The 25,427-nt window shown below is 54.1% G+C and overlaps 1 protein-coding gene across 2 annotated transcripts in view; it reads left to right on the top strand.

The window, feature by feature from the left end:
- LAMB3 (laminin subunit beta 3) overlaps nucleotides 1-25,427 on the top strand; it is a 41,509-nt gene that overhangs the window by 5,656 nt on the left and 10,426 nt on the right. For both annotated transcript variants that reach the window (XM_045298077.1, XM_004699854.2), the window contains 13 exons: nucleotides 8,520-8,634; nucleotides 9,152-9,225; nucleotides 11,214-11,405; nucleotides 12,583-12,646; nucleotides 13,026-13,219; nucleotides 17,489-17,609; nucleotides 18,364-18,552; nucleotides 20,622-20,777; nucleotides 21,235-21,431; nucleotides 21,755-21,866; nucleotides 23,110-23,488; nucleotides 24,824-24,984; nucleotides 25,085-25,305. In XM_045298077.1, the coding sequence (XP_045154012.1) occupies nucleotides 8,520-8,634; nucleotides 9,152-9,225; nucleotides 11,214-11,405; nucleotides 12,583-12,646; nucleotides 13,026-13,219; nucleotides 17,489-17,609; nucleotides 18,364-18,552; nucleotides 20,622-20,777; nucleotides 21,235-21,431; nucleotides 21,755-21,866; nucleotides 23,110-23,488; nucleotides 24,824-24,984; nucleotides 25,085-25,305 (2,175 nt within the window). The remainder of the gene's footprint in view (nucleotides 1-8,519; nucleotides 8,635-9,151; nucleotides 9,226-11,213; nucleotides 11,406-12,582; nucleotides 12,647-13,025; nucleotides 13,220-17,488; nucleotides 17,610-18,363; nucleotides 18,553-20,621; nucleotides 20,778-21,234; nucleotides 21,432-21,754; nucleotides 21,867-23,109; nucleotides 23,489-24,823; nucleotides 24,985-25,084; nucleotides 25,306-25,427) is intronic.

Here is a 25,427-nt window from a genome sequence, read left to right as displayed (position 1 = left end):
AACATTTCTTTACCGGGCCGCATTCTACTCAGACAGCTCATGGGAAGCTATCTGCCCTTGGGCCAGCTTCCTCTCCTGATCGTTGCCCTCGAATCCATTCAGACTTCTGGTGCACTTGTGTGCTCAGAGGACAAATCCTCCATAGTCTTTTCTAGGCTTTTCTAGGACTCTCTAGGTGGGCATGAGCTGCCAGCCTCTCAATAGTGGTTGAGTGCTTCCCTCTGTGAGCTGCCCAGGGAGCCCACACTTTGCAGCTGGGGCTTGGAGCAGCCGAAGACAGTCACGGTTGGCAAAGCCACCTGGGATTCAGGGTGGAGCCTGTCTAGTTTGGGCCCGTGTTCTGACACTAAGGAAGGGTCTGTGACTTCGTGAACGTTACAGGCCCCGCCCTGGACCTCCGTGTCCTCATTTGTGGAGAGAAGGAGTGGGCCTAGTCAACCTCAGGTCTGCTCCGGAGGGAGTTGGTGGCTCTGCCTGTTTCTCAGAGCTGCTGGGCCATGTGTGTGATCAGAGGGTCTAACACAGGCTCGCTCAGGGCCCGAGCCAGGTCCCTCAGGCATCGCTCCCCAGGAACCAGTCCGCTTTGCCTGGAAGCCTCCCAGCCCCGACTTCTGCTCGCAGCAGTGTCTGCTCCTGTGTGCTATGTGCTCCTCTAAACGCTTCATGTATTCCCCATCCCTCCCTTTCTGGGCAGACCTAATTACCCGTCTGTCCGAATAGCAGGCGTACACAGTACATTCCTCAGGTTAATTAACTGTGTAAACCACACAGCTGTCAATTTTATATCTTGAAAACAAGTTGAGAAGCAGCAGCCAGTTGGAAGTCTCCTTCCCAACACACACACACACACACACACACACACACACACACACACCCGCAACCACTACAGGCTGTGGTTGTTTGGCAGTTGAAAAGGGCAGCTTTCTTGACCCTTGGGAAAGCTGAGGTGCAGACAGAAGATGTGTGTGTACATGTGCTGTGATCCTTGCTCCCTGCCCGCAGAAGATCACGGCATCTGCTCTCTTGTTGGCCAGGAGCTCTAAGCAAATCCCAGACTTCCAAACCCCCTGCTGTGGAGGGTCCACCCTTTAGGATGAAGCGCTGCTGAATTTCTTGTTTCACATACAAGCACTTGAGCTCAAGGCCCCACGTTGATCTTTTCTGGACCATCCATCCCTCAGTGGGAGTCCGTGGGTAGTGACAGTGGTTGACATGCTTGCTGCGAACTAAAAGTTTGACAGTTTGAGTCCACCCAGAGGTGCCTCAGGAGAAAGGCCTGGCCCTCCACTTCCAAAAGATCAGCCTTTGAGAACTTGATGGAGCTCAGCCCTCTCGCACATCGCCTTGAGGGCAACTGCTCTGGCTACTGAGCCAGAGGTTGTCCAGCAGAAAGGCAGCTTTGATTTTTGCTTAGGGTCCCTAAAGAGTTAGCCCCTCCACAATAAATCACCTTTGAAGGGAGAGAAAACACATGGGGAGGGACTTAGTGGCAAGGATGGTATTACACAGAGGAGAGAAAAGCTTGGGGTGGCAGAGTGCTTACTTGGGGTCCTGGCTGTTAGGGGTTGGAGTATATGGCTTGTGGGACTGAGCGGAGAGAACAGAGCGGGAAGCTGGTATGGGAAGGCCTGAAGGACATAACGACTTCTCTGTCCAGGGTCTTTCCGCATTGCTCTGGGAGTTTGGGCCTCCACAAGCCTCTGGACCGTATCTTATATGCCTATGTGGTTTCTTTGCCCAGTCTTCAGCCATGGCATAGGGGAAGCCTTTGTTACCAACAGAGCATGTAGAGATCCCCGGCACAAACCTAATTTGCCCTCAGGTCTCGGGGGATAACTCTGTGTCAGAAGAGGTCTGTGCTGGGGTGGAGGTCACCCTGTTCAGGGGAGAAGGTAAAGAGACATCTCTCAGCCAGGGCTCCTATCAACAGGTTATGTCAAATTAATATTTCGTAACATTTATGTTAACTAACTAGCTTACACCATGATGGGGGTTAGAACATTTGGAATCCACAGGCCAGGACAGTAGGCCGAAAAGTCAGGTACAAGTGTATGCTGCAGTTCTTTTTTTCCTTTCGATAATGATCTATATCATTGTTGAGAATATGCCCAGCGAAACACATCTACTCAGTGTCTACGTGCATGATTCTGGGACGTTAATTATGTTCTTGGAGTGGTGCTACCATTCTAAACTCAAACTTGCTGCCATCAAGTCAGTTCCCACTCCTGATGACGCTACACGACACTGTAGAACTGCCCCTGTGGATTTCTGAGACTGTCACTCTTTCCAGGCATAGGAAGTCTTTCCTTTCTCCCTCTGAGCTGCTGGTGGTGTTGAACTGCTGACCTTGCGGTTCCCAGCACAACCAGTCGACTACGCCCCCCAGGGTTCCATTCTCATCTTCATTTGCGTTTTTCCTTCTCATTAACATAAACTCACTGCCTTCCAAGTTTTTAATCTAATCTATAGCCTTCTATGATTTAAAAAAAAATCTTTTAGGGAGGATTTTGGTGGGGGAAAGGTTTAAACATGATCTTAAGGCAATAGTGCCAGAATTTATCCAATCTAAATGGCCCCCAGATATCTAGTCCATAGGAATTTGGAACTCTGTTCTGCATTTCCCTCCTCTTGATCAGGATTCTTCCATAGAACTTTTGATCAAAATGTTTTGTAGGTAGCTAGGGACCACCCAGTTCTTGTCTCACGGCAAAGAAAGTGATTGTTCATGAAACGCGTCAGCCACCCGTTCCATACCCCCCTCCTGTTCCGGACTCTTCTCCTTCCTCTGTGGCTCCGGGCGAAGAGAGATCTCCAATGGTGCCTTGGACGGCCTCTTGCGAGCGTTTAAGACCCCAGCGAATTATGTATGAGGCAGAACAGAAGCACCAAGCACGTGCCTGAGCCAGTGAACTGTGATGTCCCAGGAAGCCATGACCCTGAACCCAGGATCAACTGCCAGGAGGTTTGGGGCTGGGCCCAAGCAGCTTCGGCAGTTCTTTGGGATGCCATCGTGAATGCTGCAGTCTGGAGGCAGGATTGTTCCATTTTGGGGAGAACTCAGGTTTTCTTCTTCAGGTCTTCTGAGTGGTGGGGTGAGGCCTACCCACGTTAGCAAGGCTAGTCTCTTTTCGACTAACTGCAAATGGACTGTCAGTGCTAATCGCCTCTGCATATACCTTCACACCAACACTTAGGTTATGTGTGGTTAAGAAGCTGGGTGCTAGCACCTAGCCAAGCTGACACATAAAGCCAGTCACCACAGCTTCTTCTCCCTTTGCCCTTGTGGCTGGAAAAGTGTTGCCGCAGGACAGCTGAAAGTCTTGTTCTTTGCTTTATATTTTCACTGCTGCTTCCTTTGCACGCATGCATGCTGGGAGTGCCTTCAACTTCCTTTAACTTCTGGACTGACAGACTGGCACCAGGGGGAATTCTAACAGCATGTTAGAACAAGAAAGTACCTAATTATCTCATCCAACCCCTGCATTTTTAGCAATGAGAAAGTTTCAAGTGAGGGAAATGTCTTGTCTTGCAGAAGTCTGGATTAAAAAAAAAAATCTTTTTTTATCTTGGCTTCCTTTTCTTTCTGCCTGGCTGGTGGCCCTGACCCTGGCTGTCACTCCTTAGATGGGCAGAGGCAGCTGGTAACTCTGCGCCTGGGCTTGCTCATGGGAGGGAGGGAGCTGGGCCAGGTCTAAGCAGAGCTGGCTTGCTGTTTCTCCCCAGAGTCAGCGCTCTGTTCTGGGGAAGGACATCAGTCGGGCTCTGCTTTGTGCTAACCTTCCTTTCCTACCTGATTGTACTGACTCCAGGCTCCTGCTGGCTCTTGCTCTCTCCTTTGCCCTCCCTCAATGCTCTGGGAGGGTTTGTCTTCCGGCCAGACTGCTGAGTTTCTAGAAGGTTCCAGAATAAGGGAGAAGGACCAGTCTTGCCAGCTGGAGAGCAAGCAGGAGCCAAACTGGCTGGAGGCCTGACAGGCTGAGTTCGATAATCATGCTATGTCTCTGAGGTAACACAGCCAGCAGGACACTGGCCAGCTGACCCCGGAGAGAGAGGCAGCTCTGACCGACAGCTTCCATTTCAGGGAGAGCTGGAGGCATGTCACACGTGAGGCAGAGAGGTACATACAAACACACACACTCACGTGCGCACATGCACACGCACATGTAAAGACACGAGAGTAAATTGGAAAGGGACATTGAGACCCAGAAGGGAAGAAGCAATAAGCAGTTTGTCTTTGTGCGGGCTTCTGCTACAAGCCACTCCATTTTCAGGGCTCCATCCTGCTCGCTAGCTGACAAGCAGAGCCACTTAAAATACCTGTCCCAAGCCAGTTGGCTTAGCCTGTCTCTAAGGATTGAGATAAATCTCTCCTTAGCTACGTTGCCATGATAAGCAGCACATAGTTTTTAAGCTTATAAGGCCATCTGATCCTTCCATCTGCGCCTGCACACGTGGAAGGAGGGTGGAGAAGGCCTGAGGCACCTCCTGGCCATTCCCAGGAAGGAGAGAGGAAGCAGGGCAGAAAGATCACCTTCGGCAGTTTCAGTTCCTTTTATTATAGTGCTTATCGTCCTTCGTATAAAAGTCACTCTATTCCAAGAGAGAAAGCTTGCAATACATACCAGGGAGTTTCAAGGGTTTGTGGAAAATGGAACTACAAGATAATGGAATCCCCCTCCCCCCACTCTTTGAAGTCCGTGTGCACATGCGTGCGTGTGTTTAAGCAAAACAAAAAACAAAAATGAACTCACTGCCATGAGTCGATTCCAACTCACCGTGAGGCTACAGGACAAGGTACAACTGCCTCGGGGGCGGGGTGGTGGTGGGGGTTCTAATATTGTGATTTTACAGGAAGAGAAAGCCTCATCTTTCTCCTGAGGAGTTGTTGATGGTTTCAAACTGCGAACCTTGTGTTAACCAAGGTACAGCCCACTACCCCACCAGGGCATCTGTGTGTGTTTGTGAGGAAGTGTAATGAGCCCCAGGGGTTCTGTGGGAAAGGGCCTGGGCTGCTCATGGCAAGGTTCGGAATTCAAACCCATTAGATGCTTCTTGGGGAAACGACAAGGTTATCTGCTATGGAAAGAGTTACACTCTCAGAAACCACACAGAGAGTTACTGTCAGGTGGAGTCCACCTGATGGCAAGGTTTTTTAATTTTTTGGTTTACATGTATATATATGCATACATACACATACACATAAGCATGTGTATGAAAAGCAATCACCCGTCTTCTCCTACCTTAAAATATTAGGTTGAGTTGTATGAGGGGGCTTCAAAAGTTCAAGAAGAATTTCCATTATCTTTAGATTCTGTTTTCCTTGAACTTTTTGAAGTCCCCTTTTATGCAGCTGTCATACGAGCCCCAAATAGTTGAACACCACCAATGTATTCAACCTAACGTATTGGTATAGTTGCTTCCTAATATTTTTATATTTCTTTAAAATACAGACTAAATCGCAAGGTATACATAATCTTACACTTACTTTTTAATTACATGAAGACCATTGTGTAAGTATTTCCCGACCACCATGCCAATTTTTCTCTAAATAGGATTTTTGATAGTTACATAATAGCCCACCATTTGGGAATATCAAGGGCATTTCTGCAGCCCCAGGTTGAGTGCTTCCAGCGCCGTGTCCCTTGGCTCCGGGAAAGAAAGAGCCTTGTTTCTGGCCTTGGCTCACTGGAGGACGGGCCAGCAAAGGACCAGCTCCCTACAGAGCCGGGGAAGCACTGGTGAAAGGCAGCCGGAAGGCAGCTGGCCTTGTCTTTCCTCGGGACTTGAGAGAGTTCAGAGAGAGGGTAGGGAGTGGAAAAGTTTGCTCCTGAGAAGCTGGCCAGAGTGGGGACAGGGATGCGCTCCCTGCCAGGGACTAAAATAGGCATCCAGAGGGAAGGCCAACTCTGGCAAGTGCCTTCTCTCGCCCAGAGAGGTCTATTTTAAGGGGTCAGGTATTCTAGCAGCTGCCTCAAGCCCTCTCTGGGGTACCTGGACTCAGGTAGGCTGGAAAACCCGCTTTCTTCCCAGAGTTCTCTCTCTGTCCCGAGCTCTCCCATGATCAGCTCGAGGGTCAGACCAAGTCTTTCTTGGGATCCGCACAGGGTGACAGAGGCTGCCACCCCTCCCCGTGCTTCCCACCATGTCTGTGTACGCGGGTCAGCTGCTTTCCTCGGAGAAGAGCAGAGCAGGGAGTGGGGAGGCCCCGACACTCACGATTGGGCCATCGGAAAGGCACAGTCTCCGTTCATCTGTGAAATGGGAGGAAGATTATTGTGAGATGAGCAGGAGGAGCCCTGGTGACATTGCAGGTGATGAGCTGGGCTGCTAACCACTAGCTCAGCAGTTTGAAACCACCTGCCGCTCCTTGGGAGAAAGAGGAGGCTCTCTACTTTTTCATGTCTCAGAAGCCCACAGGGGCAGTCCTGCCCTGTTCTACGGGGTCACTGTAAGTTGGAATGGACCAGATGGCAGTGAACTTGTTTTCGAGGCTTGGAGTGCAGTACCTGGCACTTGCTAGGCCTTCAACCACTCGTATTGACATTTTATTGCCTTCTTGTAAACTCCGGGATGGTAGGGAAGACTGGGTCGCTGCAGTAGCGATGGAAACAATGAGCACTTACTGAGCCTTTACTCTTCCTTCACGAAATATTCATTGAGGGCCTCTATGTGCTAGGGATTAAATAGAAAACACACGTGTAGTGTGTCAAGCGGAGCTGTGTGCTCTGAGGAAAAGTATCCCAGGGCACGAAGTGGACAACGCTGGGACAGGGAGGTGGTCCGTGGGGACTAGTATAATAAGGCATGTGTATCATCAACTGTTATTTGAGCATCAAGCACTGAAGAATTATGTTTAATAAAGTGTCTTGGATCTGACAGACATTTCCAAGCCGCAGCAAGGGTAACAAATGTCTCCGTTTGCAGAGGAGAGGTGTGAGATGGAAAGTGGAGTGGGAGGCAGGGGTCTCCCCGGCTAGGACACCTGGCTCACCTTCTGAGCTCTCTACTGCCCCTGGCTTCTTCCGTCCCATCAGGAGATCTCTGTATCTCAAGGCACGGGTGGGGTGGGATGGGGGAAGCATATTCTTTGGGCAGAGCTGTCAGGAGTCAGTGCCGCCCTGAAGACCCACCTGCTCTAAGGCATTGGCCTGGTTACCTTATTGCCCTGCCCCCCGGAGCTGGGAGACCTCAGAGATGGCTCCAGAGCTGCCCCTGGTTCAGGCAAGGGGAGGCTTAGGGGAAAGCCAAGGCCAGTGGTGTGACAGGCACAGCCATGCCTACTCAGAACTGGCAGACAGGGGAGGGTCTCGTCCTGGCCTTTCTTCTACTTGCAGGCCAATCTAGAGCCCTCTAAGCTGGGCTCAAGGTGGGGCCATGGTGACTTAGATTAAACTAGATATTATGAATGTCACTTGGGGTAGCTGGGACAAGATCATGTGTGTCTCTCTGCTGGGCATGTGCCTAGGCACAAGCTCACACTCATGTGGCCTCTCTGGACATGTTCCTGGGGTTGGTGGCCTCTGTCTTGCCATGGGCCCCTTGGGATTCAGTGCTGTCTCTTGGCTCACTCCTGGGGGAGGTGTGGTTCCTAGGGGCCTCCCCAGTGGCGCTGGCTCCCTCTTGGCGGTCCACTTGGCTGCCTTCAGCCCTGTGACTGCAGACACCCTCTGCCCTCTGCTTTCTTGGTCTGGGGGCTGCTTTCCCAAGGTCCCTCGTTAGTTGGGGTCTCCAGGTTTCTCTCTTCTGGAGAGGGAAGGGCTGAGCCTATGAAGGAGCCCCAGGTCCCAGCTGTCCGTGCAGGAAGTCTTTGGGATATCTGTGAATCAGAGTCGGTTGGATGGCAGTGAGTTTGGGGGTTTAAGTGTCAGCTCCCTGAGGGCAGGGCCTTTGCTGCGTTCGCTGCTGTGCACCCAGGGCAGCTCTAGAGATATATGCACTCACGGTCCAAAAAATACATGGCGCGGTTTCAACCCCCGGTTGATGTAGAGAGGAGAGGTTGAGCCTCAAGCGCAGGATCACAGCCAGGACAGGAACCACCCATCTCCCCACTCCTCTGCCTCATTTCTGGTGTCTTCTTTGCCTGCTCCTTAGAAACCTGGGGTTCTCCAGGAGGCTGCCAGGATCAAATGTGAAGGGACAGCCACTTTCTAGCCCATCCCTGTCACATCCCGTTACGTTGCCCTTCCTTTCAGCTTTGCCCTTCGTGCCCATTTCTGTCCATTTCTGTTTCTCCTTCAAGGCAGTGCCACATACCCAAACAATCTTCCCCCCAACCACTTTATACCCCTCTCCCAGTCACACCACCTACTGGGCAATAGAAGGGGCCAAGGGGGGTTCAATTAGAAGGTTGCCAATCGAGGTTACTCCTCAGAGGTGTTTTGACGCAACAAAGTCAGTGGATGGCCAAGGTTAGCACTACACCGAGGGAGCGTGCCAGCCTCTCGGGGCACAAGGGGTGTCAGGATGTGCCTGTCAGGATGTGTCTCTGAGTCTCGCGTGCGCGCCCCTCTCTCCCACAGTGGCAGATGAAATGCTGCAAGTGTGACTCCCGGCTGCCTCACAATTACAACAGTCACCGAGTAGAGAATGTCGCTTCATCCTCTGGCCACACGCGCTGGTGGCAGTCTCAGAATGGTAAGGGCCTGCCACCTTCAGGAGCCCAGACGGGTGACCTCTGTCGGATGGGGATGGGTGGAGGGTGGTCAGGAGCCCTTTGAGTTCGCAGACATTTCTTATGGTGGTGGTGGGCAAGGGTGGTTGACAAGCACCTCTCTGGGGGTCTGCAGGGGTGGGGGCGCATGGATAGAAAGGTTTATTAGCGGTGAAGGCAGGAATGTGAGTCAAGGGGAAGGACTTTATGTCACCCACCTTAATTGCCATGGGCCTACTGAATGAACGAGGCTTGGGAACAAGGCTGTGTTGAGGAGGCAAGTTGAAACTCTTCAAGGTGTTAAGCAATTGGAGGAAGGACGTTTCACCAAGAACACGCAGGGTTTGGATAGATGACATAAGTCTGTTTCTGCCGACTGGTAGCTTTCTTCTCCAGGGGGAAGTCAGAGAGACAAGCTTGGGGAGTTTCGGCCCTGGAGCTTCTCCAGGGCTGGGAAGGCAGACAATTTTTGACCTAAGTTGTAATTTTTTGTCCTTCCAGATGTGAACCCCGTCTCTCTGCAGTTGGACCTGGGCAGAAAGTTCTACCTTCAGGACATCATGATGGATTTCCAGGTGTGCTTACCAGGAAGGACAGTGGGTGGGTAAGGGGGACTTAGACCCTGTGGTAGAGCACAGCGTTCTGGTCACTCTCGGCTGGGCAGGATGGCATCATGGTGGCGGGCTTCCTTTTCACGTGTGGTATTGCATTGCCCCCGAGCCTGTACCCTGGTGACAGCAGAAGGCCCCTTTTAAACAACTCGGTACTGCAGGGATCAATGCTACCAGGTCTGGTTGCCCATCGCAGGAGTCTTGGTCATACTGTGGGTTAGGCATTGGGCTGCAAGGTAGGTGGATCAAGCCCAGCAGCTGCTCCTCAGGGGAAAGATGAGGCTGTTTGCCCCAGTAAGATTTACAGTCTCAGAAATCCTAGAGCGCATCACTGTGAGTTGCCGTTGAGCCGATGACAGTGGGGTTGGGCTGCTTAGGATGGAGTCCCTGGGTGACAAAAAACAGGGAGCACATTCCCATTGCTGACCACAAGGTGGGACATTAGGACCCACCAGAAGAGCCTCAGAAGGAAGGCCTGGTGATTTCCTTCAGAAAAACCAGCCACTCAAAGCCCTCTGGAGCACAGCTCTTCTCCGACACCCAGGGGCTCCCCATCAATAGGGACCCACGTGACAGCTGGGCATTGGCGGTTGGTCATGCTGCCTACTCTCCAGTGAGGCATTGCGATCCGCCTGTGCTTTCCTGACTGCCGATCGCCGGCTGTCCAAAGACACAACCTCGCTGTTGTCCAAAGGAGACACGGCCTTGTGAGTCACAGCCTGAGGACAGGAAGGGACCAGGGAGCTCACTCCTTTAACATGCGGCCACCGCCTTGCCCGTCCACAGGAAAGATGCGACGTGGGAGTGGCTCTCTTGGTGGACAGTCTGCTCCTTCGGTGCAATTACTTCTCCTGTGAATCCACGCCCCGCCTGTAAAGGGGAGAAGCGTTCATTTGAATGAGTCCTATCCAATAGTCCCATGGCTTTTTTTTTTTTTAAATCATTCGCCCATTCATTTAATTGTCCATTCCTGCAGTGGGCAGAGCTGGAGGGCCGTGGTGGCAGGGGTTGAAGGGAGGAGGCAGCCTGCTTCCTGGAGTTTGGATTTCATTCAAGAATACTGAGACGCCATCGGGTAGTTCCCAGCAGAGGTGTGACACACAGTGGACTGCAGGTTTTCAAAGAAAGCTCTGTTTGCTGTGTGGTGCACGGGACTGGAGTAAGAGTGAAACGAGAGCGGGACCGGGCCCGGAATGCGCAGCCACTGCAGCCAAGACTTCCGTCCATCTTTTTTGGAAGACTCGGTTCATTCCTAACACTCAGCCTGATTTGGGAAGTTGGGCCTTCTTTGGAGGTTGTGGTGCAATCTGGGCACGGTCGGCGCAAAGACACCATCTAAAGCTCTGAGAAATCGCCAAGAGAGCGCGCACATAGGCACACAGGGAGACAAGACTCCGGCCCGAGAGAAAGAGCCTGCGTTTGACTTTGGGCCGATGTAGTTGAGTGGAGGGGTGCCGTTGGGGGCACATGATGTGCTGACCATGTGGGAGGATCCCTTGGTGAAGTGGGGAGTGTGGTTTGGAGAGGGCAAGACAGAGGGGAGGCTGCTGAGGGTGGACAGCTCGGGGTGACCACAGCACCAAAGCCATGTCAAGGAACAGAACCAGGAGCTAGCAAGGACAGCAGGTGGTTGATGCTCGGTGGGCAGGGCAGATTGGAGACTAGTTCAGCCTGCGGGCCTGTGTGGGAGCACGCCTTCTAGAGAGGAGATCTCCTTTCCATTCCTTGCCCTAGTTCCTTCGGGAAACCCTACCCCTGTGTGTATTTGGCCAGGAGGAACGGGTCCAGATACTCTGGGCCCCCTTGCCCCTTCCTCCCTGCAGGCATCAGGGATCACGAGCACTTCTGTAGGAGCCTGTTTCTGTGAGTGACTCCCGGGGGCACCACGTGGGCTCTTCTCTCTCAATCACTCCCATGGGGGAGACCCACCCATCCTGTCTGTGTCTCCACAGGGGTCCCAGCCTGCCGGGATGCTGATTGAACGCTCCTCAGACTTCGGCAAGACCTGGAAAGTATACCAGTACCTGGCTACCGACTGTACTTCCACCTTCCCGGGAGTGCGCCAGGGCCAGCCTCAGGGGTGGCAGGAAGCTTGGTGTCAGCCTCTCCCCCAAAGGCCTAATGGGCACCCAAATGGGGGGAGGGTAAGTAGAGGGACCTGACCTGTAACAGAATGCGCAGCCACAGCAGCCAAGACTTCCGTCCATCTTTTTTGGAAGACTCGGTTCATTCCTAACACTCAGCCTGATTTGGGAAGTTGGGCCTTCTTTGGAGGTTGTGGTGCAAGCTGGGCGCGGTCGGCGGGGAGGGTGGGCGGAGGTCGACCCTGGTGTCATGCCATGCACACAGTCACACAGACTCACCTTCACGCCAGGCTGTCCCCCAGTGCCAGCCAGTCTGGTCTCACCCCCCTGGCATGACTCAGGCAGCTCTTCGAAAGGAGCTGAGAAGCCTCAGTGGGCCGCCCTCTGCCTTTCCCGAGCTCCCCGAGATGGCCCATTTGGTGCTTATGTCTTTGCTGCCGAGCCTGGACAGGTCAGCAGCCTCGGAAGCCCTCTAGAGCCCATCTCGGCTCTTTCCCACAGCGTCCTGCGTGCAGCTCACTCACACTCCCCTGTAGCGGAAAGGGTAAAATCCGCATCACTGATCAACTCCTCAGTGTTCATTTGTCCTGAGTAGTGGAAGGAGGCGTGTCCCCTGCCTCCTGGCTCTGATTTGCATCCACCAGCGCTCTGTAGGAGAAGGATGTGGCCCCCGGCTTCTGGAAAGGGGACAGGCTGAGACACTGGATGAGGCAGCCCCGCCCGCCCTTCAGGGTGGCTGGGAGTCAGAATGGGCTCAGTGACAGCATTGTTCCCTGGTTGTTGATGGTAGCGCTCGCTCGTGTATGGATTATTCATCTTACCATAGCCATTGGCCCAAGAAAGTAGATGAATTCCCTAGAGAGGAGCCCTGCAGAGTGGTTATGCACTGGGCTGTTCACTGCAGCGTCAGCAGTTCAAGATCACCAGCCTGTCCGAGGGAGAAACACGAGGACTTCTATTCCCACAAAGAGTTACCATCTCACAAACCCTGTGCTATAGGGTCGCCACGAGTCAGAATGGACTCAGTGGCAGTGAGTTTGGTTTGTGGTTTATTTTTCATCAGGGAAGAGAAGTTGCACACACACACACATACCCTTTGGGTCCAGTGATCACTTCCTCCAGGGCAGTTGACCAACTTCATACCATGGGTGGGTGGGCCACTGGGTGGAAAGGGCTTCTCAGGATGGGAGCACCGTTGGCCTCATCTTCAGCCCCTCCCCCTCTCCTCTTTCTGCAGGTTCAACTTAGCATCATGGATTTAGCTTCTGGATTCCCAGTAACTCAGGGTCAAAAGATTCAAGGTCAGTGAGCTTGGCTACTATTGTAGCCTGTGGGGCTGAGTGTGGGCACAGGGACCAAACCGGAGTTGGAATCTAAGTCGTGGACATTGCTTTGCCTTCTGTATTTCCATCCATATGATTGGGCATTTCGTACTCCCCCTGCCCGCCTCACAGGGATCTTGTGGAAACCTGAGGCTAACAAAGCCCGAGTCTTTGCTCCCAGACAGTAGGGACTGCCAGAGGTTATAGGCTGGCTCCCTGGTATAACCTTACCAAGGAGGGAAGAAGGGATGGTGAGACAGGCATTTTGTTCTCACCCATCCTGCTCTGGGAGACTAGTTATCCCTGACTTTCTTTCCTCTTCCCTAACTCCCTCCTTCATTGCTGTTGGCCTTCTCAGAGCTGGGGGAGATCACCAACTTCAGAGCCAACTTCACCAGGCTGGCCCCTGTGCCCAAGAGAGGCTACTACCCGCCTAGCGCCTACTACGCTGTGTCCCGGCTGCGTCTGCAGGGGAGCTGCTTCTGTCACGGCCATGCTGACCGCTGTGCCCCTGTACCTGGGGCCACTGCAGGCCCCTCCACTGCTGTGCAGGTGACAGCCTCGTGGGAAGGGATGAGGGGACGGGACATGGGCAAGGCAGGCCAAAACCTTCCTTGGGAGAATATTGTATTTAAGACTTGGATAGCTAATGTTTCATGCACACACACACACACACACACACACATACACACAAATAATAATCTAAGTGACTGTCAATTCCACAATCAGAATTTTGTTGTACTTCCTTCAGCCTCTACTATGGTGATTCCCGATACCATATAAATCAGTGTGGTACATGTAAGTACTACAGGTACATATAAGTAAATGTGTGCGTGTGTGTGGGGGGCTTTAGACAATGCTTTCTCAATCCTGGCTTCATATAAAAAAAAGCAATATGTAGACTTATACCCTGAGATACTATGTAGAATCATATATATATATAATGCAAAACTCAGACTCACTGCTATAGAATAGATTCTGACTCATGGTAACCCTATTGTGTTAGTCTGGGTAGACTAGAGAAACACATTTATAAACACTTATGTGTATAGGAAAGAGCTTTATATACAAGAGCAATTGAGTATTGAGAAAACATCCTAGCCCAGTCCAGATCAAGTCTGTAAGTCAGATATGAGCCCATATGTCCAATACTAATCTATAAATTCCTCTTCAGACTCATGAAACACATGCAATGATGCTGAATGCAGGAAGATCACAGGCCAGTGGGTGGGAAGTCTTGTGGATCCAGGGGCATTATAAGCATCTCAGCACTGCCAGGGGTCTCCCTGTGGCTCCTCCAGCTCAGGACACTAGTGTAGTTCCATGTGTCTTGTCAGCTGCAATGTCTCACAGGGAGTGGACCTGTGTCCCACCTCCAGCGAGCTATTTGAAGTCATCAAGCTGTGATCTGATTGACAGGCTAAACTCCACTCCTTCACTTTTAATCCTCAACTTGACAACAGATTATGTAATTACCATATCTATACATGTAGTTATTATTAAATTCATACTCTCTATATTTTAGAGCAGGGTTAGGGTGACTAAAAACTGTACCAATTCCAGAGTTTCCCCCCTCAACCCTCTGTACCTATTCCTGTACTGCATTTGTTACAATTGACAAACCAATGTTGTTGGGGGCCTTCCAGTTGGCTTGAGGTCATTGCAACACTAGGCACAATGGAATAAAACACTGCCTGGTCTGGTACCATCCTAACAAGTGTTATGTTTGAAAAGCCCATCCTCCCAAGCCCGTTTGTTGAGGGTCATCTTTCTGGTTGACCTTGTACTTTCCCAGCATGATGGCCTTACTTAGGGACCCGTCTCTCCTAGTAACACGTCCAAAGTCAGTGAGACAGGGTTTCTCCATCCTCACTTCTAACGAGATTTCTGGCTGTATTTTTTCCAAAACAGATTTGTTCTTCTGGTGCTGATGAATCATGGCTCTTAGCTAAAGTCCACAGTTTATGTCAGGGTTTATTCTTTGTGTTGTACAGTCCAGTGGGTTTGAATGCATGAATGAATGTCATATGCCCACCATGACAGCAGCTTGCAGGACAATTCACCATTGTCAGCATGCTCTCAACTCCATTCTGCACCTTTCTTCTGAACCCCTGGAGAATACGGATCTTTTTACCATCTCACCTTTTCCAAAATGTCACTTAGTCGGAATCAGACACTTTGTAAGGCTTTTAGACTGGCCTCATTGACTTAAGAACACGCATGCAACATTCCTCCATGTCTTTTCATGGCAAGTAGCCTCTCTCTCTCTTCTTTAAATCACTGAAGAATAGTTCATTTTACAGATATACCATAGTTTATATAACCAGCTACAGACTGAATGACATCTAGGTCTATGTTGGGTTTTTAAAGCTTTCATATGTTTAGGATTGATAACCACTCATGTAGGAGTCTTTGTTGGGTGGAGCCCTGGCAGTGTAGTGGTTATGCATTGGGCTGTTAACCACCAGGTTGGCAGTTTGAAACCACCAACTGCTCTGTGGAAGAAAGACGAGGCTTACTGTCCCATAAAGAGTGACAGTCTTTGTAAAGCCACAGGGGCAAGTCTACTCCAGGGTCGCTGTGAGTTGGAATCAACTCGATGGCAGTGAGTTGGGTTCACAGGTGGAATACAGGACAAGCTCAGGGGACTAAGTGCAGTCCAGATGCTACGTCAAGCTCTGGACCAGCCGAATTAGATTCACTAGGGACAGCAGTTTGAAAACCTCAGCTTCCTGAGGACATTCTGCTGTGAGACCAAACTTCAGAACCGCCGGCAGAGGAAAGAGCCTTGATGGACAAAGCAGAGCGCTCTGCCATTGAACTTGCCTGTGACTTCCGTTCCTCTGTCAATGTAGAAACTGACAGGCAAACAAGGCACAGCTGCTGAATGGCTGCCACGTAAGGAGGGCAGAGCACTGTGGGGTTCAGGGGAGGGGCAGAGCACGCCCTGCCCTGTGGGTTCTCAATCGATCATCACTTAACAACATGGTGGGCGTTCTGGAAAAGGCCAGCGTGTGGAGAGTGAAAGATCGGTGGTTGCCAGGGTTGGTGGGGGTGGAAGGGGAGGATTAGTGGTGGTGAAGGGACTGAGAACTCAGCCGCTAACCAAAAGGTCAAATCCACTGGCCACTCCGTAGGAGCAGGCTGTGGTGCTTGACAGGCTCACTGGCAACCAGTTTATTTTGTTTCCATGTGTGAAACTATTCTGTGAAATGCAGCACTGTGGACTGCATGACGTTATGTATTAGCCGAAGCCCCCAGGAGTGAGTCCCTCAGGAGCGTGAGCTGTGGACTTTAGATGTGAGTCATGGGTGGGACAGCACGCGGAGGGAAACCCCTCTGTCCTTTCTACGCAGCTTTTCTCTCGTCTTGAGGCTGCTCTTCCAAACGGAAGCCTGTAAGCCACCGAAAAAGGAAATGGAAACCTAGCGCTGGGCCTGGTCCCTGCGTGGGAGCTGGAGTGAATGGTTTGGGTGGGCCCACACTCTACTCTGCTGTCAAAGCTCCCCAGGGGATTCAGAGAGCAGCCCGGCTGGCTATCAGTCTGTGGGCTTAGAGCAGTGGTTCTCAACCTTCCTCATGCCGCGACCCTTTCATACAGTTCCTCATGTTGTGGTGACTTCCCCAACTATAAAGTTATTTTTGTTGCTACTTCGTCACTGTAATTTTGCTGCTGTTATGAATTGGGCGACCCCTGTGAAAGGGTCATTCGACCACAAAAGGGTCTTGACCCACAGATTGAGAACTGCTGGATTAGAGGGACCAGGGCAGGCTTGATGAAGGACATGCCACCCTCCACTGGAGCTTTGCAGGTGGAGTTTTGTGGGTACACGTGGAGAGCAGGGAATTCCAAGAAGGCCACATGGGCAAAGGCCGAGGGTGGGAAGAAGCTGGACTTGCACTGGGAGCAGCTGGGAGCTCCCTGTGGTGTCTGGCCTTAACAATCAAATTTATTTAGCAGTCTACAAGTCCAAATTCAATGCAGCAGCTCTAGGGGAAGGCACCCTTTCTCTGTTGGCTCTGAGGGAAGATCCTTGCCATCAATCTTTCCCTGGCTCTTGGAGTTCCCCAGAGCAGAGATCCTGGATGCAAAGGACAAGCTCTGCTCCCAGTTCTTCTTTCTTAAGACAGAGAACAGGTTAGCATTGGGCTGGTCACCGAAAGGTCGGCAGTTCAAAACCACTGCTGCTCCATGGGAGAAAGAGGAGGCCGTGTGCACCCTTAAAGATTTACTGTCTCAGAAACACACAGGGGTGATTCATCCTGTCCTGTAGGGGTGATTCAGAAGTGACTGGGTGGCAGTGAGTTTGAGTCTTTGGAAGAGAGATTGGGACCAAATTCGGTACCAGGCTGAGGGTGCTAGGCCGGTTTTGGAAAGCAATCTGCACACACCTGCTCTTCTATTTTTGTGCCTTAATGAACCTAGTAACAACTGATTGAACAGTCTCCTTCACCACATAGCCACCATCGTGGAGTGTTGGAATAGGACTCCCAAAGGGCCTGCCAGCTTCTGGAGTACCAGTGTCCCAGCAAGAGTGTCTGCATGCTTTCCCGGCTGGGAGGCACAAGCCTGCAGGTATCCAAATGCAAGGAATGGGCTCTAAAACCCTCGGCAGAGGAATAGAGCAAGCACATGTGCACATGCGCGTGCGCATGCGCGGACACACGCACGCACGCACGCAGGCAGGCGCACTCAGGGAAAACAAACACCCTGCTCCAGCCGGGGCCTGAGCTGGGCCCTGCCCAGTGAGCTGAAGCGTCCGAGGGGAGAGGAGCGCTGCATCCCTGGGACCTCCCTTCGCTAATTCCTGCTTCTCCTAGGTCCATGACGCCTGCGTCTGCCAGCACAACACTGCCGGCCCCAACTGCGACCGCTGTGCTCCCTTCTACAACGACCGGCCCTGGAGACCCGCAGATGACCAGGACCCCCACGAGTGCCAAAGTACGAGCCCAGGCTCGACTCCTTTCCTGTGGGGGCCCTTCTGGGGCTGGGTGACCTGACCGGGACACACAGAGATTTTACTTTTTATGAATGCTACCTGAACTTAATTATAACCCTGCGATGTGAGCTCCCCTGCTTCAGTGGGCTAGAGAAAGACGAGGCTTTCCGCTGTGGCAAAGAGTTCGTCTCAGAAGCCCCTGGGGGCCGTTGGAGCCTGCCTTGCAGGCTCACTGTGAGTCAAAACCAAGCCTGCGGCAGTGAATTCGGTTTGGTTGTTGTCTTTGGTGGAATGGAGAGCATTTGGGGGGGTTCCCTTCCTGTCCCTGTCCATCTCTTTAGCCTGGCCCCAGGGCGTTCTCTCTGCCCTAACCTAGTGGCCACTGTCCCCACAACAGGCGGCAGTGGTCTGAGCTCTTTTCCACTCCGCCTTCTCCCCAGTTCCTGTGAATAGGAGCCCCCGGGCGAGGCAGCAAAGGCTGCCCACTGAGAATCTGAGGTTTGAGGCTTCCCAGATGCACCTTGGAAGCAAGGCCGGGAAAGCGCAGCCATTGCAAACCCACGCTGACACACATGGGGTTGTCATTAGTCGGTGTCCACGTGACAGCAGCAGTTTTGTTTTTTCAACTTAAACTAGATGCCCCACAGCTCCCTGGGCCTCAGTATCTCCATCGCCTGCCCGCGTATGCCCCTCGCATTGTTGCTCAGAGGTGCCAGGGGGCTGCTGTGAACGCCAGGCGTGGACTCTCTTCTGCAGGGTGTGACTGCAACGGGCACTCAGAGACGTGCCACTTCGATTCAGCGGTGTTTGCGGCCAGCCGGGGGGCGCACGGCGGTGTGTGTGACAATTGCCAGGATCACACTGAGGGCCAGCACTGTGAACGCTGTCAGCTGCACTATTTCCGGAACCGGCGGCCCGGAGCTCCCATCGAGGAGACCTGTATCCGTGAGTAAGGGGCTGGGGACCAGGGTGTCATCTGTTCATCGGCCCCATATATGCCAGGCACAACCATGCGAGGGCACCCCACCTGCATTTTTGTGACACAGAGCCCCTCAGGGGGTGGGCAGAGATTGGGGGTGGCCATTTCCGCTTCATGGCGCACAAATCACTTCACCTCTGGACAGCCAATCAATATATAGTCCTTATTTTAGTCGCTCCATCAATGCGTAGAGCCCTTATGTGAGGCTTGGGGGAGGAAAGAGTAAACATTGTGTAGCTTGACAGTTACACAAATAATTGGTGAGCAAAGCCATAGAGCAGAAACCAAGCCCATCACTCTTGACTGGACGGATCCACACAGGGCTCCCAGGGCGATACATCTTCCCGGGAGCAGACAGCTGCCTCTTTCTCCCACAGAGCAGCTGATAGGCCTGAACCGCCACCTGGTGCTTCACCTGTTGTGCCCCCGGGGCTTTATCATATAAGCCACGCACATCTGATAAGGAGGGAGGATAGGAAGGAAGGTGGGGGGAACACATACCATGCACCTCTCGTCAGACAGATGGTTTTCCAGTGTGGATGTGGCGAAGGAAGTCAAGCTTCTCTGATTTTTTTTATTTTCAAGGAGAAAGGGTCAGGCCACGCCTAATACTTTCACTAGGGAAGGGAGAGAGCAGGCTGGGCCAATCGTCCTAATGGAAAGATCCTTGAGCAAGAGGGAGTGAGGGGGAGGCAGCAGGCTTGGAGCTAGTTGGCCCACTCTGGGCTCCGTCGGCCAGCGGACCCTTCCTGTCCAGCCTGGCCGCCACCCAGCAGCATCCTGTGAGATTGCTGCACAAATCTGATGGCAGTGCCCTGGTCACAAGCCGCAGAGGGTCTCGCTTCCAACCAGGGGTGAGCTGCACACTCTCCGCTCGGCATACAGGGCCTTGCGTGGTTGGGTCCCAGCAGATGTCCTCCAGCCGCCCCTAGGTGCTCCTCCAAGGGTTCCCTCATCGCCTGGGCTTGTTCCCTCTTCCCTGGGCACACCACATGGTTGCATACTTGGTGGGTGGGTGGGTGGGTGGGGGGTGTTAGCACATGTGACTGCCTCCGAGTGTCAAATCTCCACCCCTCCCTCTTCCCATGACACTCACCAGCCAACTCCAATGTATCCGTGCAGTTCACGTTATCCGTCTATGGTACTGTCTTTGCCACGTGAGTGAGGGTTGGTATTTCTTTTGACAGTTTTTGGAGAAATCCACCGTGGGGAGAGCCCCTGGATGGCAGGGACGATGTCTTAGAGCCCCAGGCCCTAGTGTGGGGACTGACTGGCAGAGACTGGACCCTTAAGGAATGTCTGTTGAAGGAGCATAGGACAGTCACATCAGGGAGCACGCGGGAGTGGCTTAGCATGACCCCAAGTGCCAGCGAGTTCCCACGGGAGAACGCAAACTGAGCTGGAGCAATCTGGTTGGGGTAGGTTTAATCGGGAAAGGCTTTCGGCATGAAGGAGTCTTAGGTTTTGTAAAACATAAAAGAGGTCTTCGGGGTGGGGGGGGGAGTCGTGGAGGCTGGGGCCACTTCCTGCAGATACCACTTGTCAGTGGAGCGACTGAGGCAGTCTTGAGTCTGACTCCTACTTCTACCACTTCCCTGAGGGAAGTTCTTGAAGACTTTTGAGCCTCAGTAGCTTTCAATATCGAGATCCAAGTTTCAGGGTGATCAAGAAGATCAGATGATGTAGCATGTGATAGCACCTAGCTCCAGGCTGGGCACATCACAGTCGTCAGTAAAGAAGGACCTCCCCAAATACGTTTTTTAGTGCTTAACACGTGTCAGGCACTGTCCGGAGGTCTGTACACATCATCGTTTATTCATCAGAAGTCTGTGGTGCCTGTATTATTGTGATTATTATGATCTCCATTGTTATTCCTTCAGACAAGGACACTGAGGGGCAAAAGTAAGACTAAAGTCAATGGCCAGTTAGTGGTGGGAGAAGGATTTTTAAACCCAGGCCTTCTGGCTCCTACGGTCAAGCCCTGACCTGCACGTTTCTTCTTTGTCCCTCCCGTGATCCTGTGCTCCTGTCCCAGCCTGCGAGTGTGACCCGGATGGGGCCGTGCCAGGAGCTCCCTGCGACCCAGTGAGCGGGCAGTGCGTGTGTAAGGAGCACGTGCAGGGAGAGCGCTGTGACTTGTGCAAACCGGGCTTCACGGGACTCACCTACAGCAACCCGCAGGGCTGCCACCGTGAGTGGGGGCTCCGGGGATGGAGGTGGGGGCCGGGGTCTGCACGGGGCAGGGCGGGCTGCAGACAGGCGGGGGCATCTGTGACTGCCCTGCCCACTGTGCTCTCTGCAGAAGAAATCCCAGCTCAGGGTGTACAGTGGGGAGAGAGAGCCCCAGTCTCTCTTTCTTCCCAACACTGGGTGCTGTTCCACTGGCCTCCAGCAGGTGGCGGTGTGGGCTCGGTTGGGGAGGTGGACTGAGTCACAGAGAGGTGGCAGGGGCAGGCTGCCAGGCGGCCAGGCGGCCAGGTGACAGGGCTGGTGGGGAAGCGGTGTCCTGTGAGTCAGCCACGTTACCTGAAGGAATCAAGCTTGCCCAATTCTTTGCCTAGGCTGTGGCTCCACTCCCGGGACGTCTGTCCTCTGGGGATGAGATTTTCTGGGTGGGGAGCCCTCCTCAGCAGCCATCCCTCCTGCAGGTTGTGACTGTAACATCTTGGGGTGCTCCCGGGACATGCCGTGTGATGAAGAGACGGGACGCTGCCTGTGTCTGCCCAACGTGGTGGGCCCCAAGTGTGACCAGTGCGCTCCCAACCACTGGAAGTTGGCCAGTGGCCGGGGCTGCGAGGCCTGTTCCTGCGACCCCCACAACTCACTCAGCCCCCAGTGTAACCAGGTAAAAAGGAGAGGGAGGCTTACTGTCTTTCCCCATGTTGTCCCTCTCGAACTTTCCAGTCAGGGCCACATGCTCTGGGGAGACCGCTCAGTGTCCCCTTCTCCCGTGGCTCTCTCGGTTCTGGCAAAGCTGTTCCTGCCTTGCCTCCTGCCAGGCTTGCTCTGGGCTGCCACGTCAGGCTTACCCCTGAGTGGGAGCTTAGAAGGAGTGGGTAGCACACCAGCTCCACAGGCCATTGGGTTCTGGTTGCTGACTGGCCCCCCAATAACAGGCAGGCAGAGCCCATGAGAGCGGTCCCTCCCAGTACACCCCCACCTCCTCAGTTCACAGGACAGTGCCCGTGTCGGGATGGGTTCGGGGGCCTGACCTGTAACACCGCAGCCATCCGCCAGTGCCCAGATCAGACCTATGGAGATGCGGCCACTGGATGCCGAGGTGCGTGCTCACGGAGTAGGGTGTGGGGGTGGAGGTGGGGAGGCGGGGAGGGTGCGGGCAGATGAGCACATGCACACATGCTGGGTGGGCCGGTGCAGGTTTAACCGTAGCTAGGTAGATACGTAGGTAGGCACAGGTGAGGGTAGCATGTGACATGTGGACGGACCAGAACCCAGAGTGCAGCCTTTCCCAGGACTGCCGCCCCTGTCCAGTCAGTCTGTGTGCCCTCCCAGGCCCTGGGGCAGGCCACCAAACAGCAGTCGGCCGCTTTTCTCCAGTGTGTCCGAGGAAGGGTGCTTTCCAGAACCATTTCCAGGGCAGCGAGGGGGAGGGCGGGCTCTTCTTCCTGCCTCACAGGTGAGGCGGCTCGGTGACTTGAGCAGAGGCGGGCTGATGCAGCAGGTGGCTTCGCTCTGCCACCACCATTGCCTGGTCAGTGACACGGGCCCACTGCTCCTCCTCTGCAGGCATGGGTTTCCGCTTCTGAAACTAATGGGACGCGCTGTACTTGACCTCTCTGTGCCTCAGGGGAGAAAGGAGCTGCTAACTCCCAGAGGGACTTCCTGCTGGGTGCAAATGGGTCAGGAACCAAGCTGCTACCTAGCAACCTGAGAGGCCTGGTGGCGGACTTACAAAACAGCAGCCTCCACAATGTCAGTGGAGCACACGTGGGCTCCCCACTCCACGGCAACTCCTTTCTCACTCCTGGGGTGGTGGTGACGGGTCCCGTGAATTAACATGTGTGGCTTGGAACATCGTACACAAACCAAACCAAGCCAAACCTGTTGCTGTCAAGTGGAGTCTGATGTGCGGTAAGCCCGCGCATGACAGAGTAGAACAGACGCAGAGTCTCCCTGGCTGCAATCTTCCGGGCAGGGCAGTGGATGCCCGACCCACCAACCCCAAGCCAAACTCACTGCGGTCGAGTCTGTTCCTACTCGCCGACACTGCAGGATGGAGTAGACCTGCCGCTGAGGGTCCTCATCGGAGCAAAAAGGCTCATCTCCTCCCTCAGAACAGTTGGTGGGTTTGAACCACCAACCTTGGGGTTAGTAGCCCAGTGTGTAGTCCACTACGCCACCAGGGCTCCATGCTCAGCCTGTGGAATCAGTGTTTGCTCCCATTGTTGTTGTGAAGCGTGGCTGTTCTGTGGGCCTAAACCGTCCTTTATTCTAAGGCATGCACCTGGGTCCTCCGCCTGCCTGGCCCCCACCCCCTGACCGTTGCTTCTTCCTGACCCTAGCCTGTGACTGTGACTTCCGGGGAACCGAGGGCCGGGGCTGTGACAAGACCTCGGGCCGCTGCCTCTGCCGCCCGGGCTTGACCGGGCCCCGCTGCGACCAGTGTGAGCGAGGCTACTGTGACCGCTACCCGGTGTGTGTAGCCTGCCACCCGTGCTTCCAGACCTATGACACGGACATCCGGGAGCAGGGCCGGCGCCTCGGTGGTCTCCGCAACGCCACGGCCAGCCTGCAGCCTGGGCTGGGGCTGGGCGACCGCGGCCTGGCCTCCCGCCTCCTGACTGCCAGGAGCAAGATGGAGCAGATCCAAGCGGTCCTCAACAGCGCCTCGGCCACAGAGCAGGAGGTGGCCCAGGTGGCCAATGCCATCTTCGCCCTCAGGTAATCCCCGTGCCCCGGGCTTGCGTCAGGGCTACCCTGGTCCTTCGTACATAGCACAGCCCTGCTGGGCACAGGGAGGTGACGTGGCAGAGCCTCCCGGCCGTGGGTGGGTGGAGCTGGGACTCGGGCGCAGACGAGAGCCCAGGTCCTGCGTTCCCTGCATTAGTCACCCTGGCCGAGGGCGTCAGAGAGGCAGGGCCTCTGAAAACAGCTTCCGATCGGCTTTGGAATGGAAGGTTCCCACCCACACACCCCATCGTCCCACCAGCAGAGGAGCCTTTGCCTGAGAGCTGGTTCTCGAAGGTTCTATAATTAGTTTGCTTCCGCAGCCCTTGCTGGCTGAGGACGCACAGAGCTGTCCAGGTGTGTGACTGGCGGCCTGAGAAGAGTGATAAAGGAGGGGGGTGGGGGGGGGGGGTGCGCAGGAGCTGTTTTTTGGAGGCGCTGGCTGAGGAGCTCAAGCAAGTCTTGGAATTCATTCACTCTACATTAAAAAAAAATTAAATTCCCCATTACCTATTATGAGCTTGCAGTGTGCTACGGACTGAGGATATTAAATGAATCTGACCTAACTTTCGCCCTTGAAAGCTTCTCCTTGGGACGGGGGGCAGTCCGTACAAAGTAATCATAACATCATAAAAGTTCACTGTTAAATAAACAATGAAATATGGGGCCGTCATGAAGGGAGGTGCTGTCCGATGGAAGTTTCGAAAGCCCAGTGGTCACTCGACACGCCCCGACGAGCTGGACAAGCTGGCGTGGAGGGGCATCCCAGGCCTGAGCAAGGCCTGGAGGTAGGAGAATGGAAGGCCTCGGGGTGGGCTCTTGATGGCCTGCCAGGCAAGGAACCCCTGACATCTCAGTGGCTGCGGGCTTGGCTGCATGGATCCTGAATCCCCTTCAGGTGGAGCCAATGGGTGGGCAGCTGCTCTGGGGTCCCAAGGTCAGCAGGAGGTGGCAGCTCTGCCAGGAGAGAACCAAGGGGGGTGAGGGCCCAGCGGTGGGCCCTGGTGGCCAGGGGCTGGGAGAGCAGCCCTGGAGAGAACGAGAGCGTGAGAGAGAGAGGGAAGGCAAGCAGGACCGCCAGTCACCAAATTTGAGGCAGGAGAAAGGTGGATGGAGGCCCCCCTGAGGGCGGGCTTCCCGGGGAGTGCGCGGCTGTCCAGGCCCTTGGCCAGGGTAAGCTTCTGCAGCCCGTAGGCTGGCCCTTCTGTTGCCGTTGCTGTAGCGGCAGAGCTCTGTGTTTCCAGGCTCCATGGAGAACTTGCGGGGTCCGGGGTGGGGAGGCAAGTCTCCTTGGTGCTTTAGTGAAAGCCTCTCTCCTCTCGGTCTCAGGGGGACCCTACAGGGCCTGCAGCTGGACCTGCCCCTGGAGGGAGAGATCCTGTCTCTCCCAGGGGACCTGGAGAGCCTGGGCCGAAGCTTCAATCAGCTTCTCGTTGTGTACCAGAGCAAGAGGGAGCAGTTTCAAAAGATAAGCGGTGCTGATCCTTCAGGTGAGCAGGCAGCCCAGCCCGCCCGCGGGAGCGGCCACTTCTCTCCTGTGCACAGTGTCCTCTCTTCTTCAGGCTCACCCCCCTTCCCTTCTCCTGACAGGAGCCTTCCGCATGCTGACCGAAGCCCACGAGCGGTCATCCCAGGCTGCCCAGCAGGTGTCTGACAGCTCCCGCCTGCTGTTCCAGCTCAAAGACAGCCGGAGAGAGGCGGAGCGACTGGAGAGGCAGGTGGCCGGAGGAGGAGGTGCCAGCAGCCCCCAGCTCGCAGCCCTGAGGCTGGAGATGGCCTCCTTTCCTGACCTGACTCCCACTGCCAACAAGGTGGGCTCTCAACTCGTGGCATCAAGCCCCTCCTCGCTGCAGGCTCCCAGCTTGCCACATGCCAACTGGGGCCACACATTTCCTATGAGGGCAGAGCCCATCCCAGTGAGAACGCCCCCCCC

The sequence above is a fragment of the Echinops telfairi genome, unplaced genomic scaffold, assembly GCF_000313985.2.
Source record: "Echinops telfairi isolate 266 unplaced genomic scaffold, ASM31398v2 ScPeMD7_7424;HRSCAF=8462, whole genome shotgun sequence".
Lineage (NCBI taxonomy): Eukaryota > Metazoa > Chordata > Mammalia > Afrosoricida > Tenrecidae > Echinops > Echinops telfairi.
The sequence above is the reverse complement of the archived record's forward strand: the minus strand, read 5'-3'. Positions and strand labels throughout refer to the sequence as shown.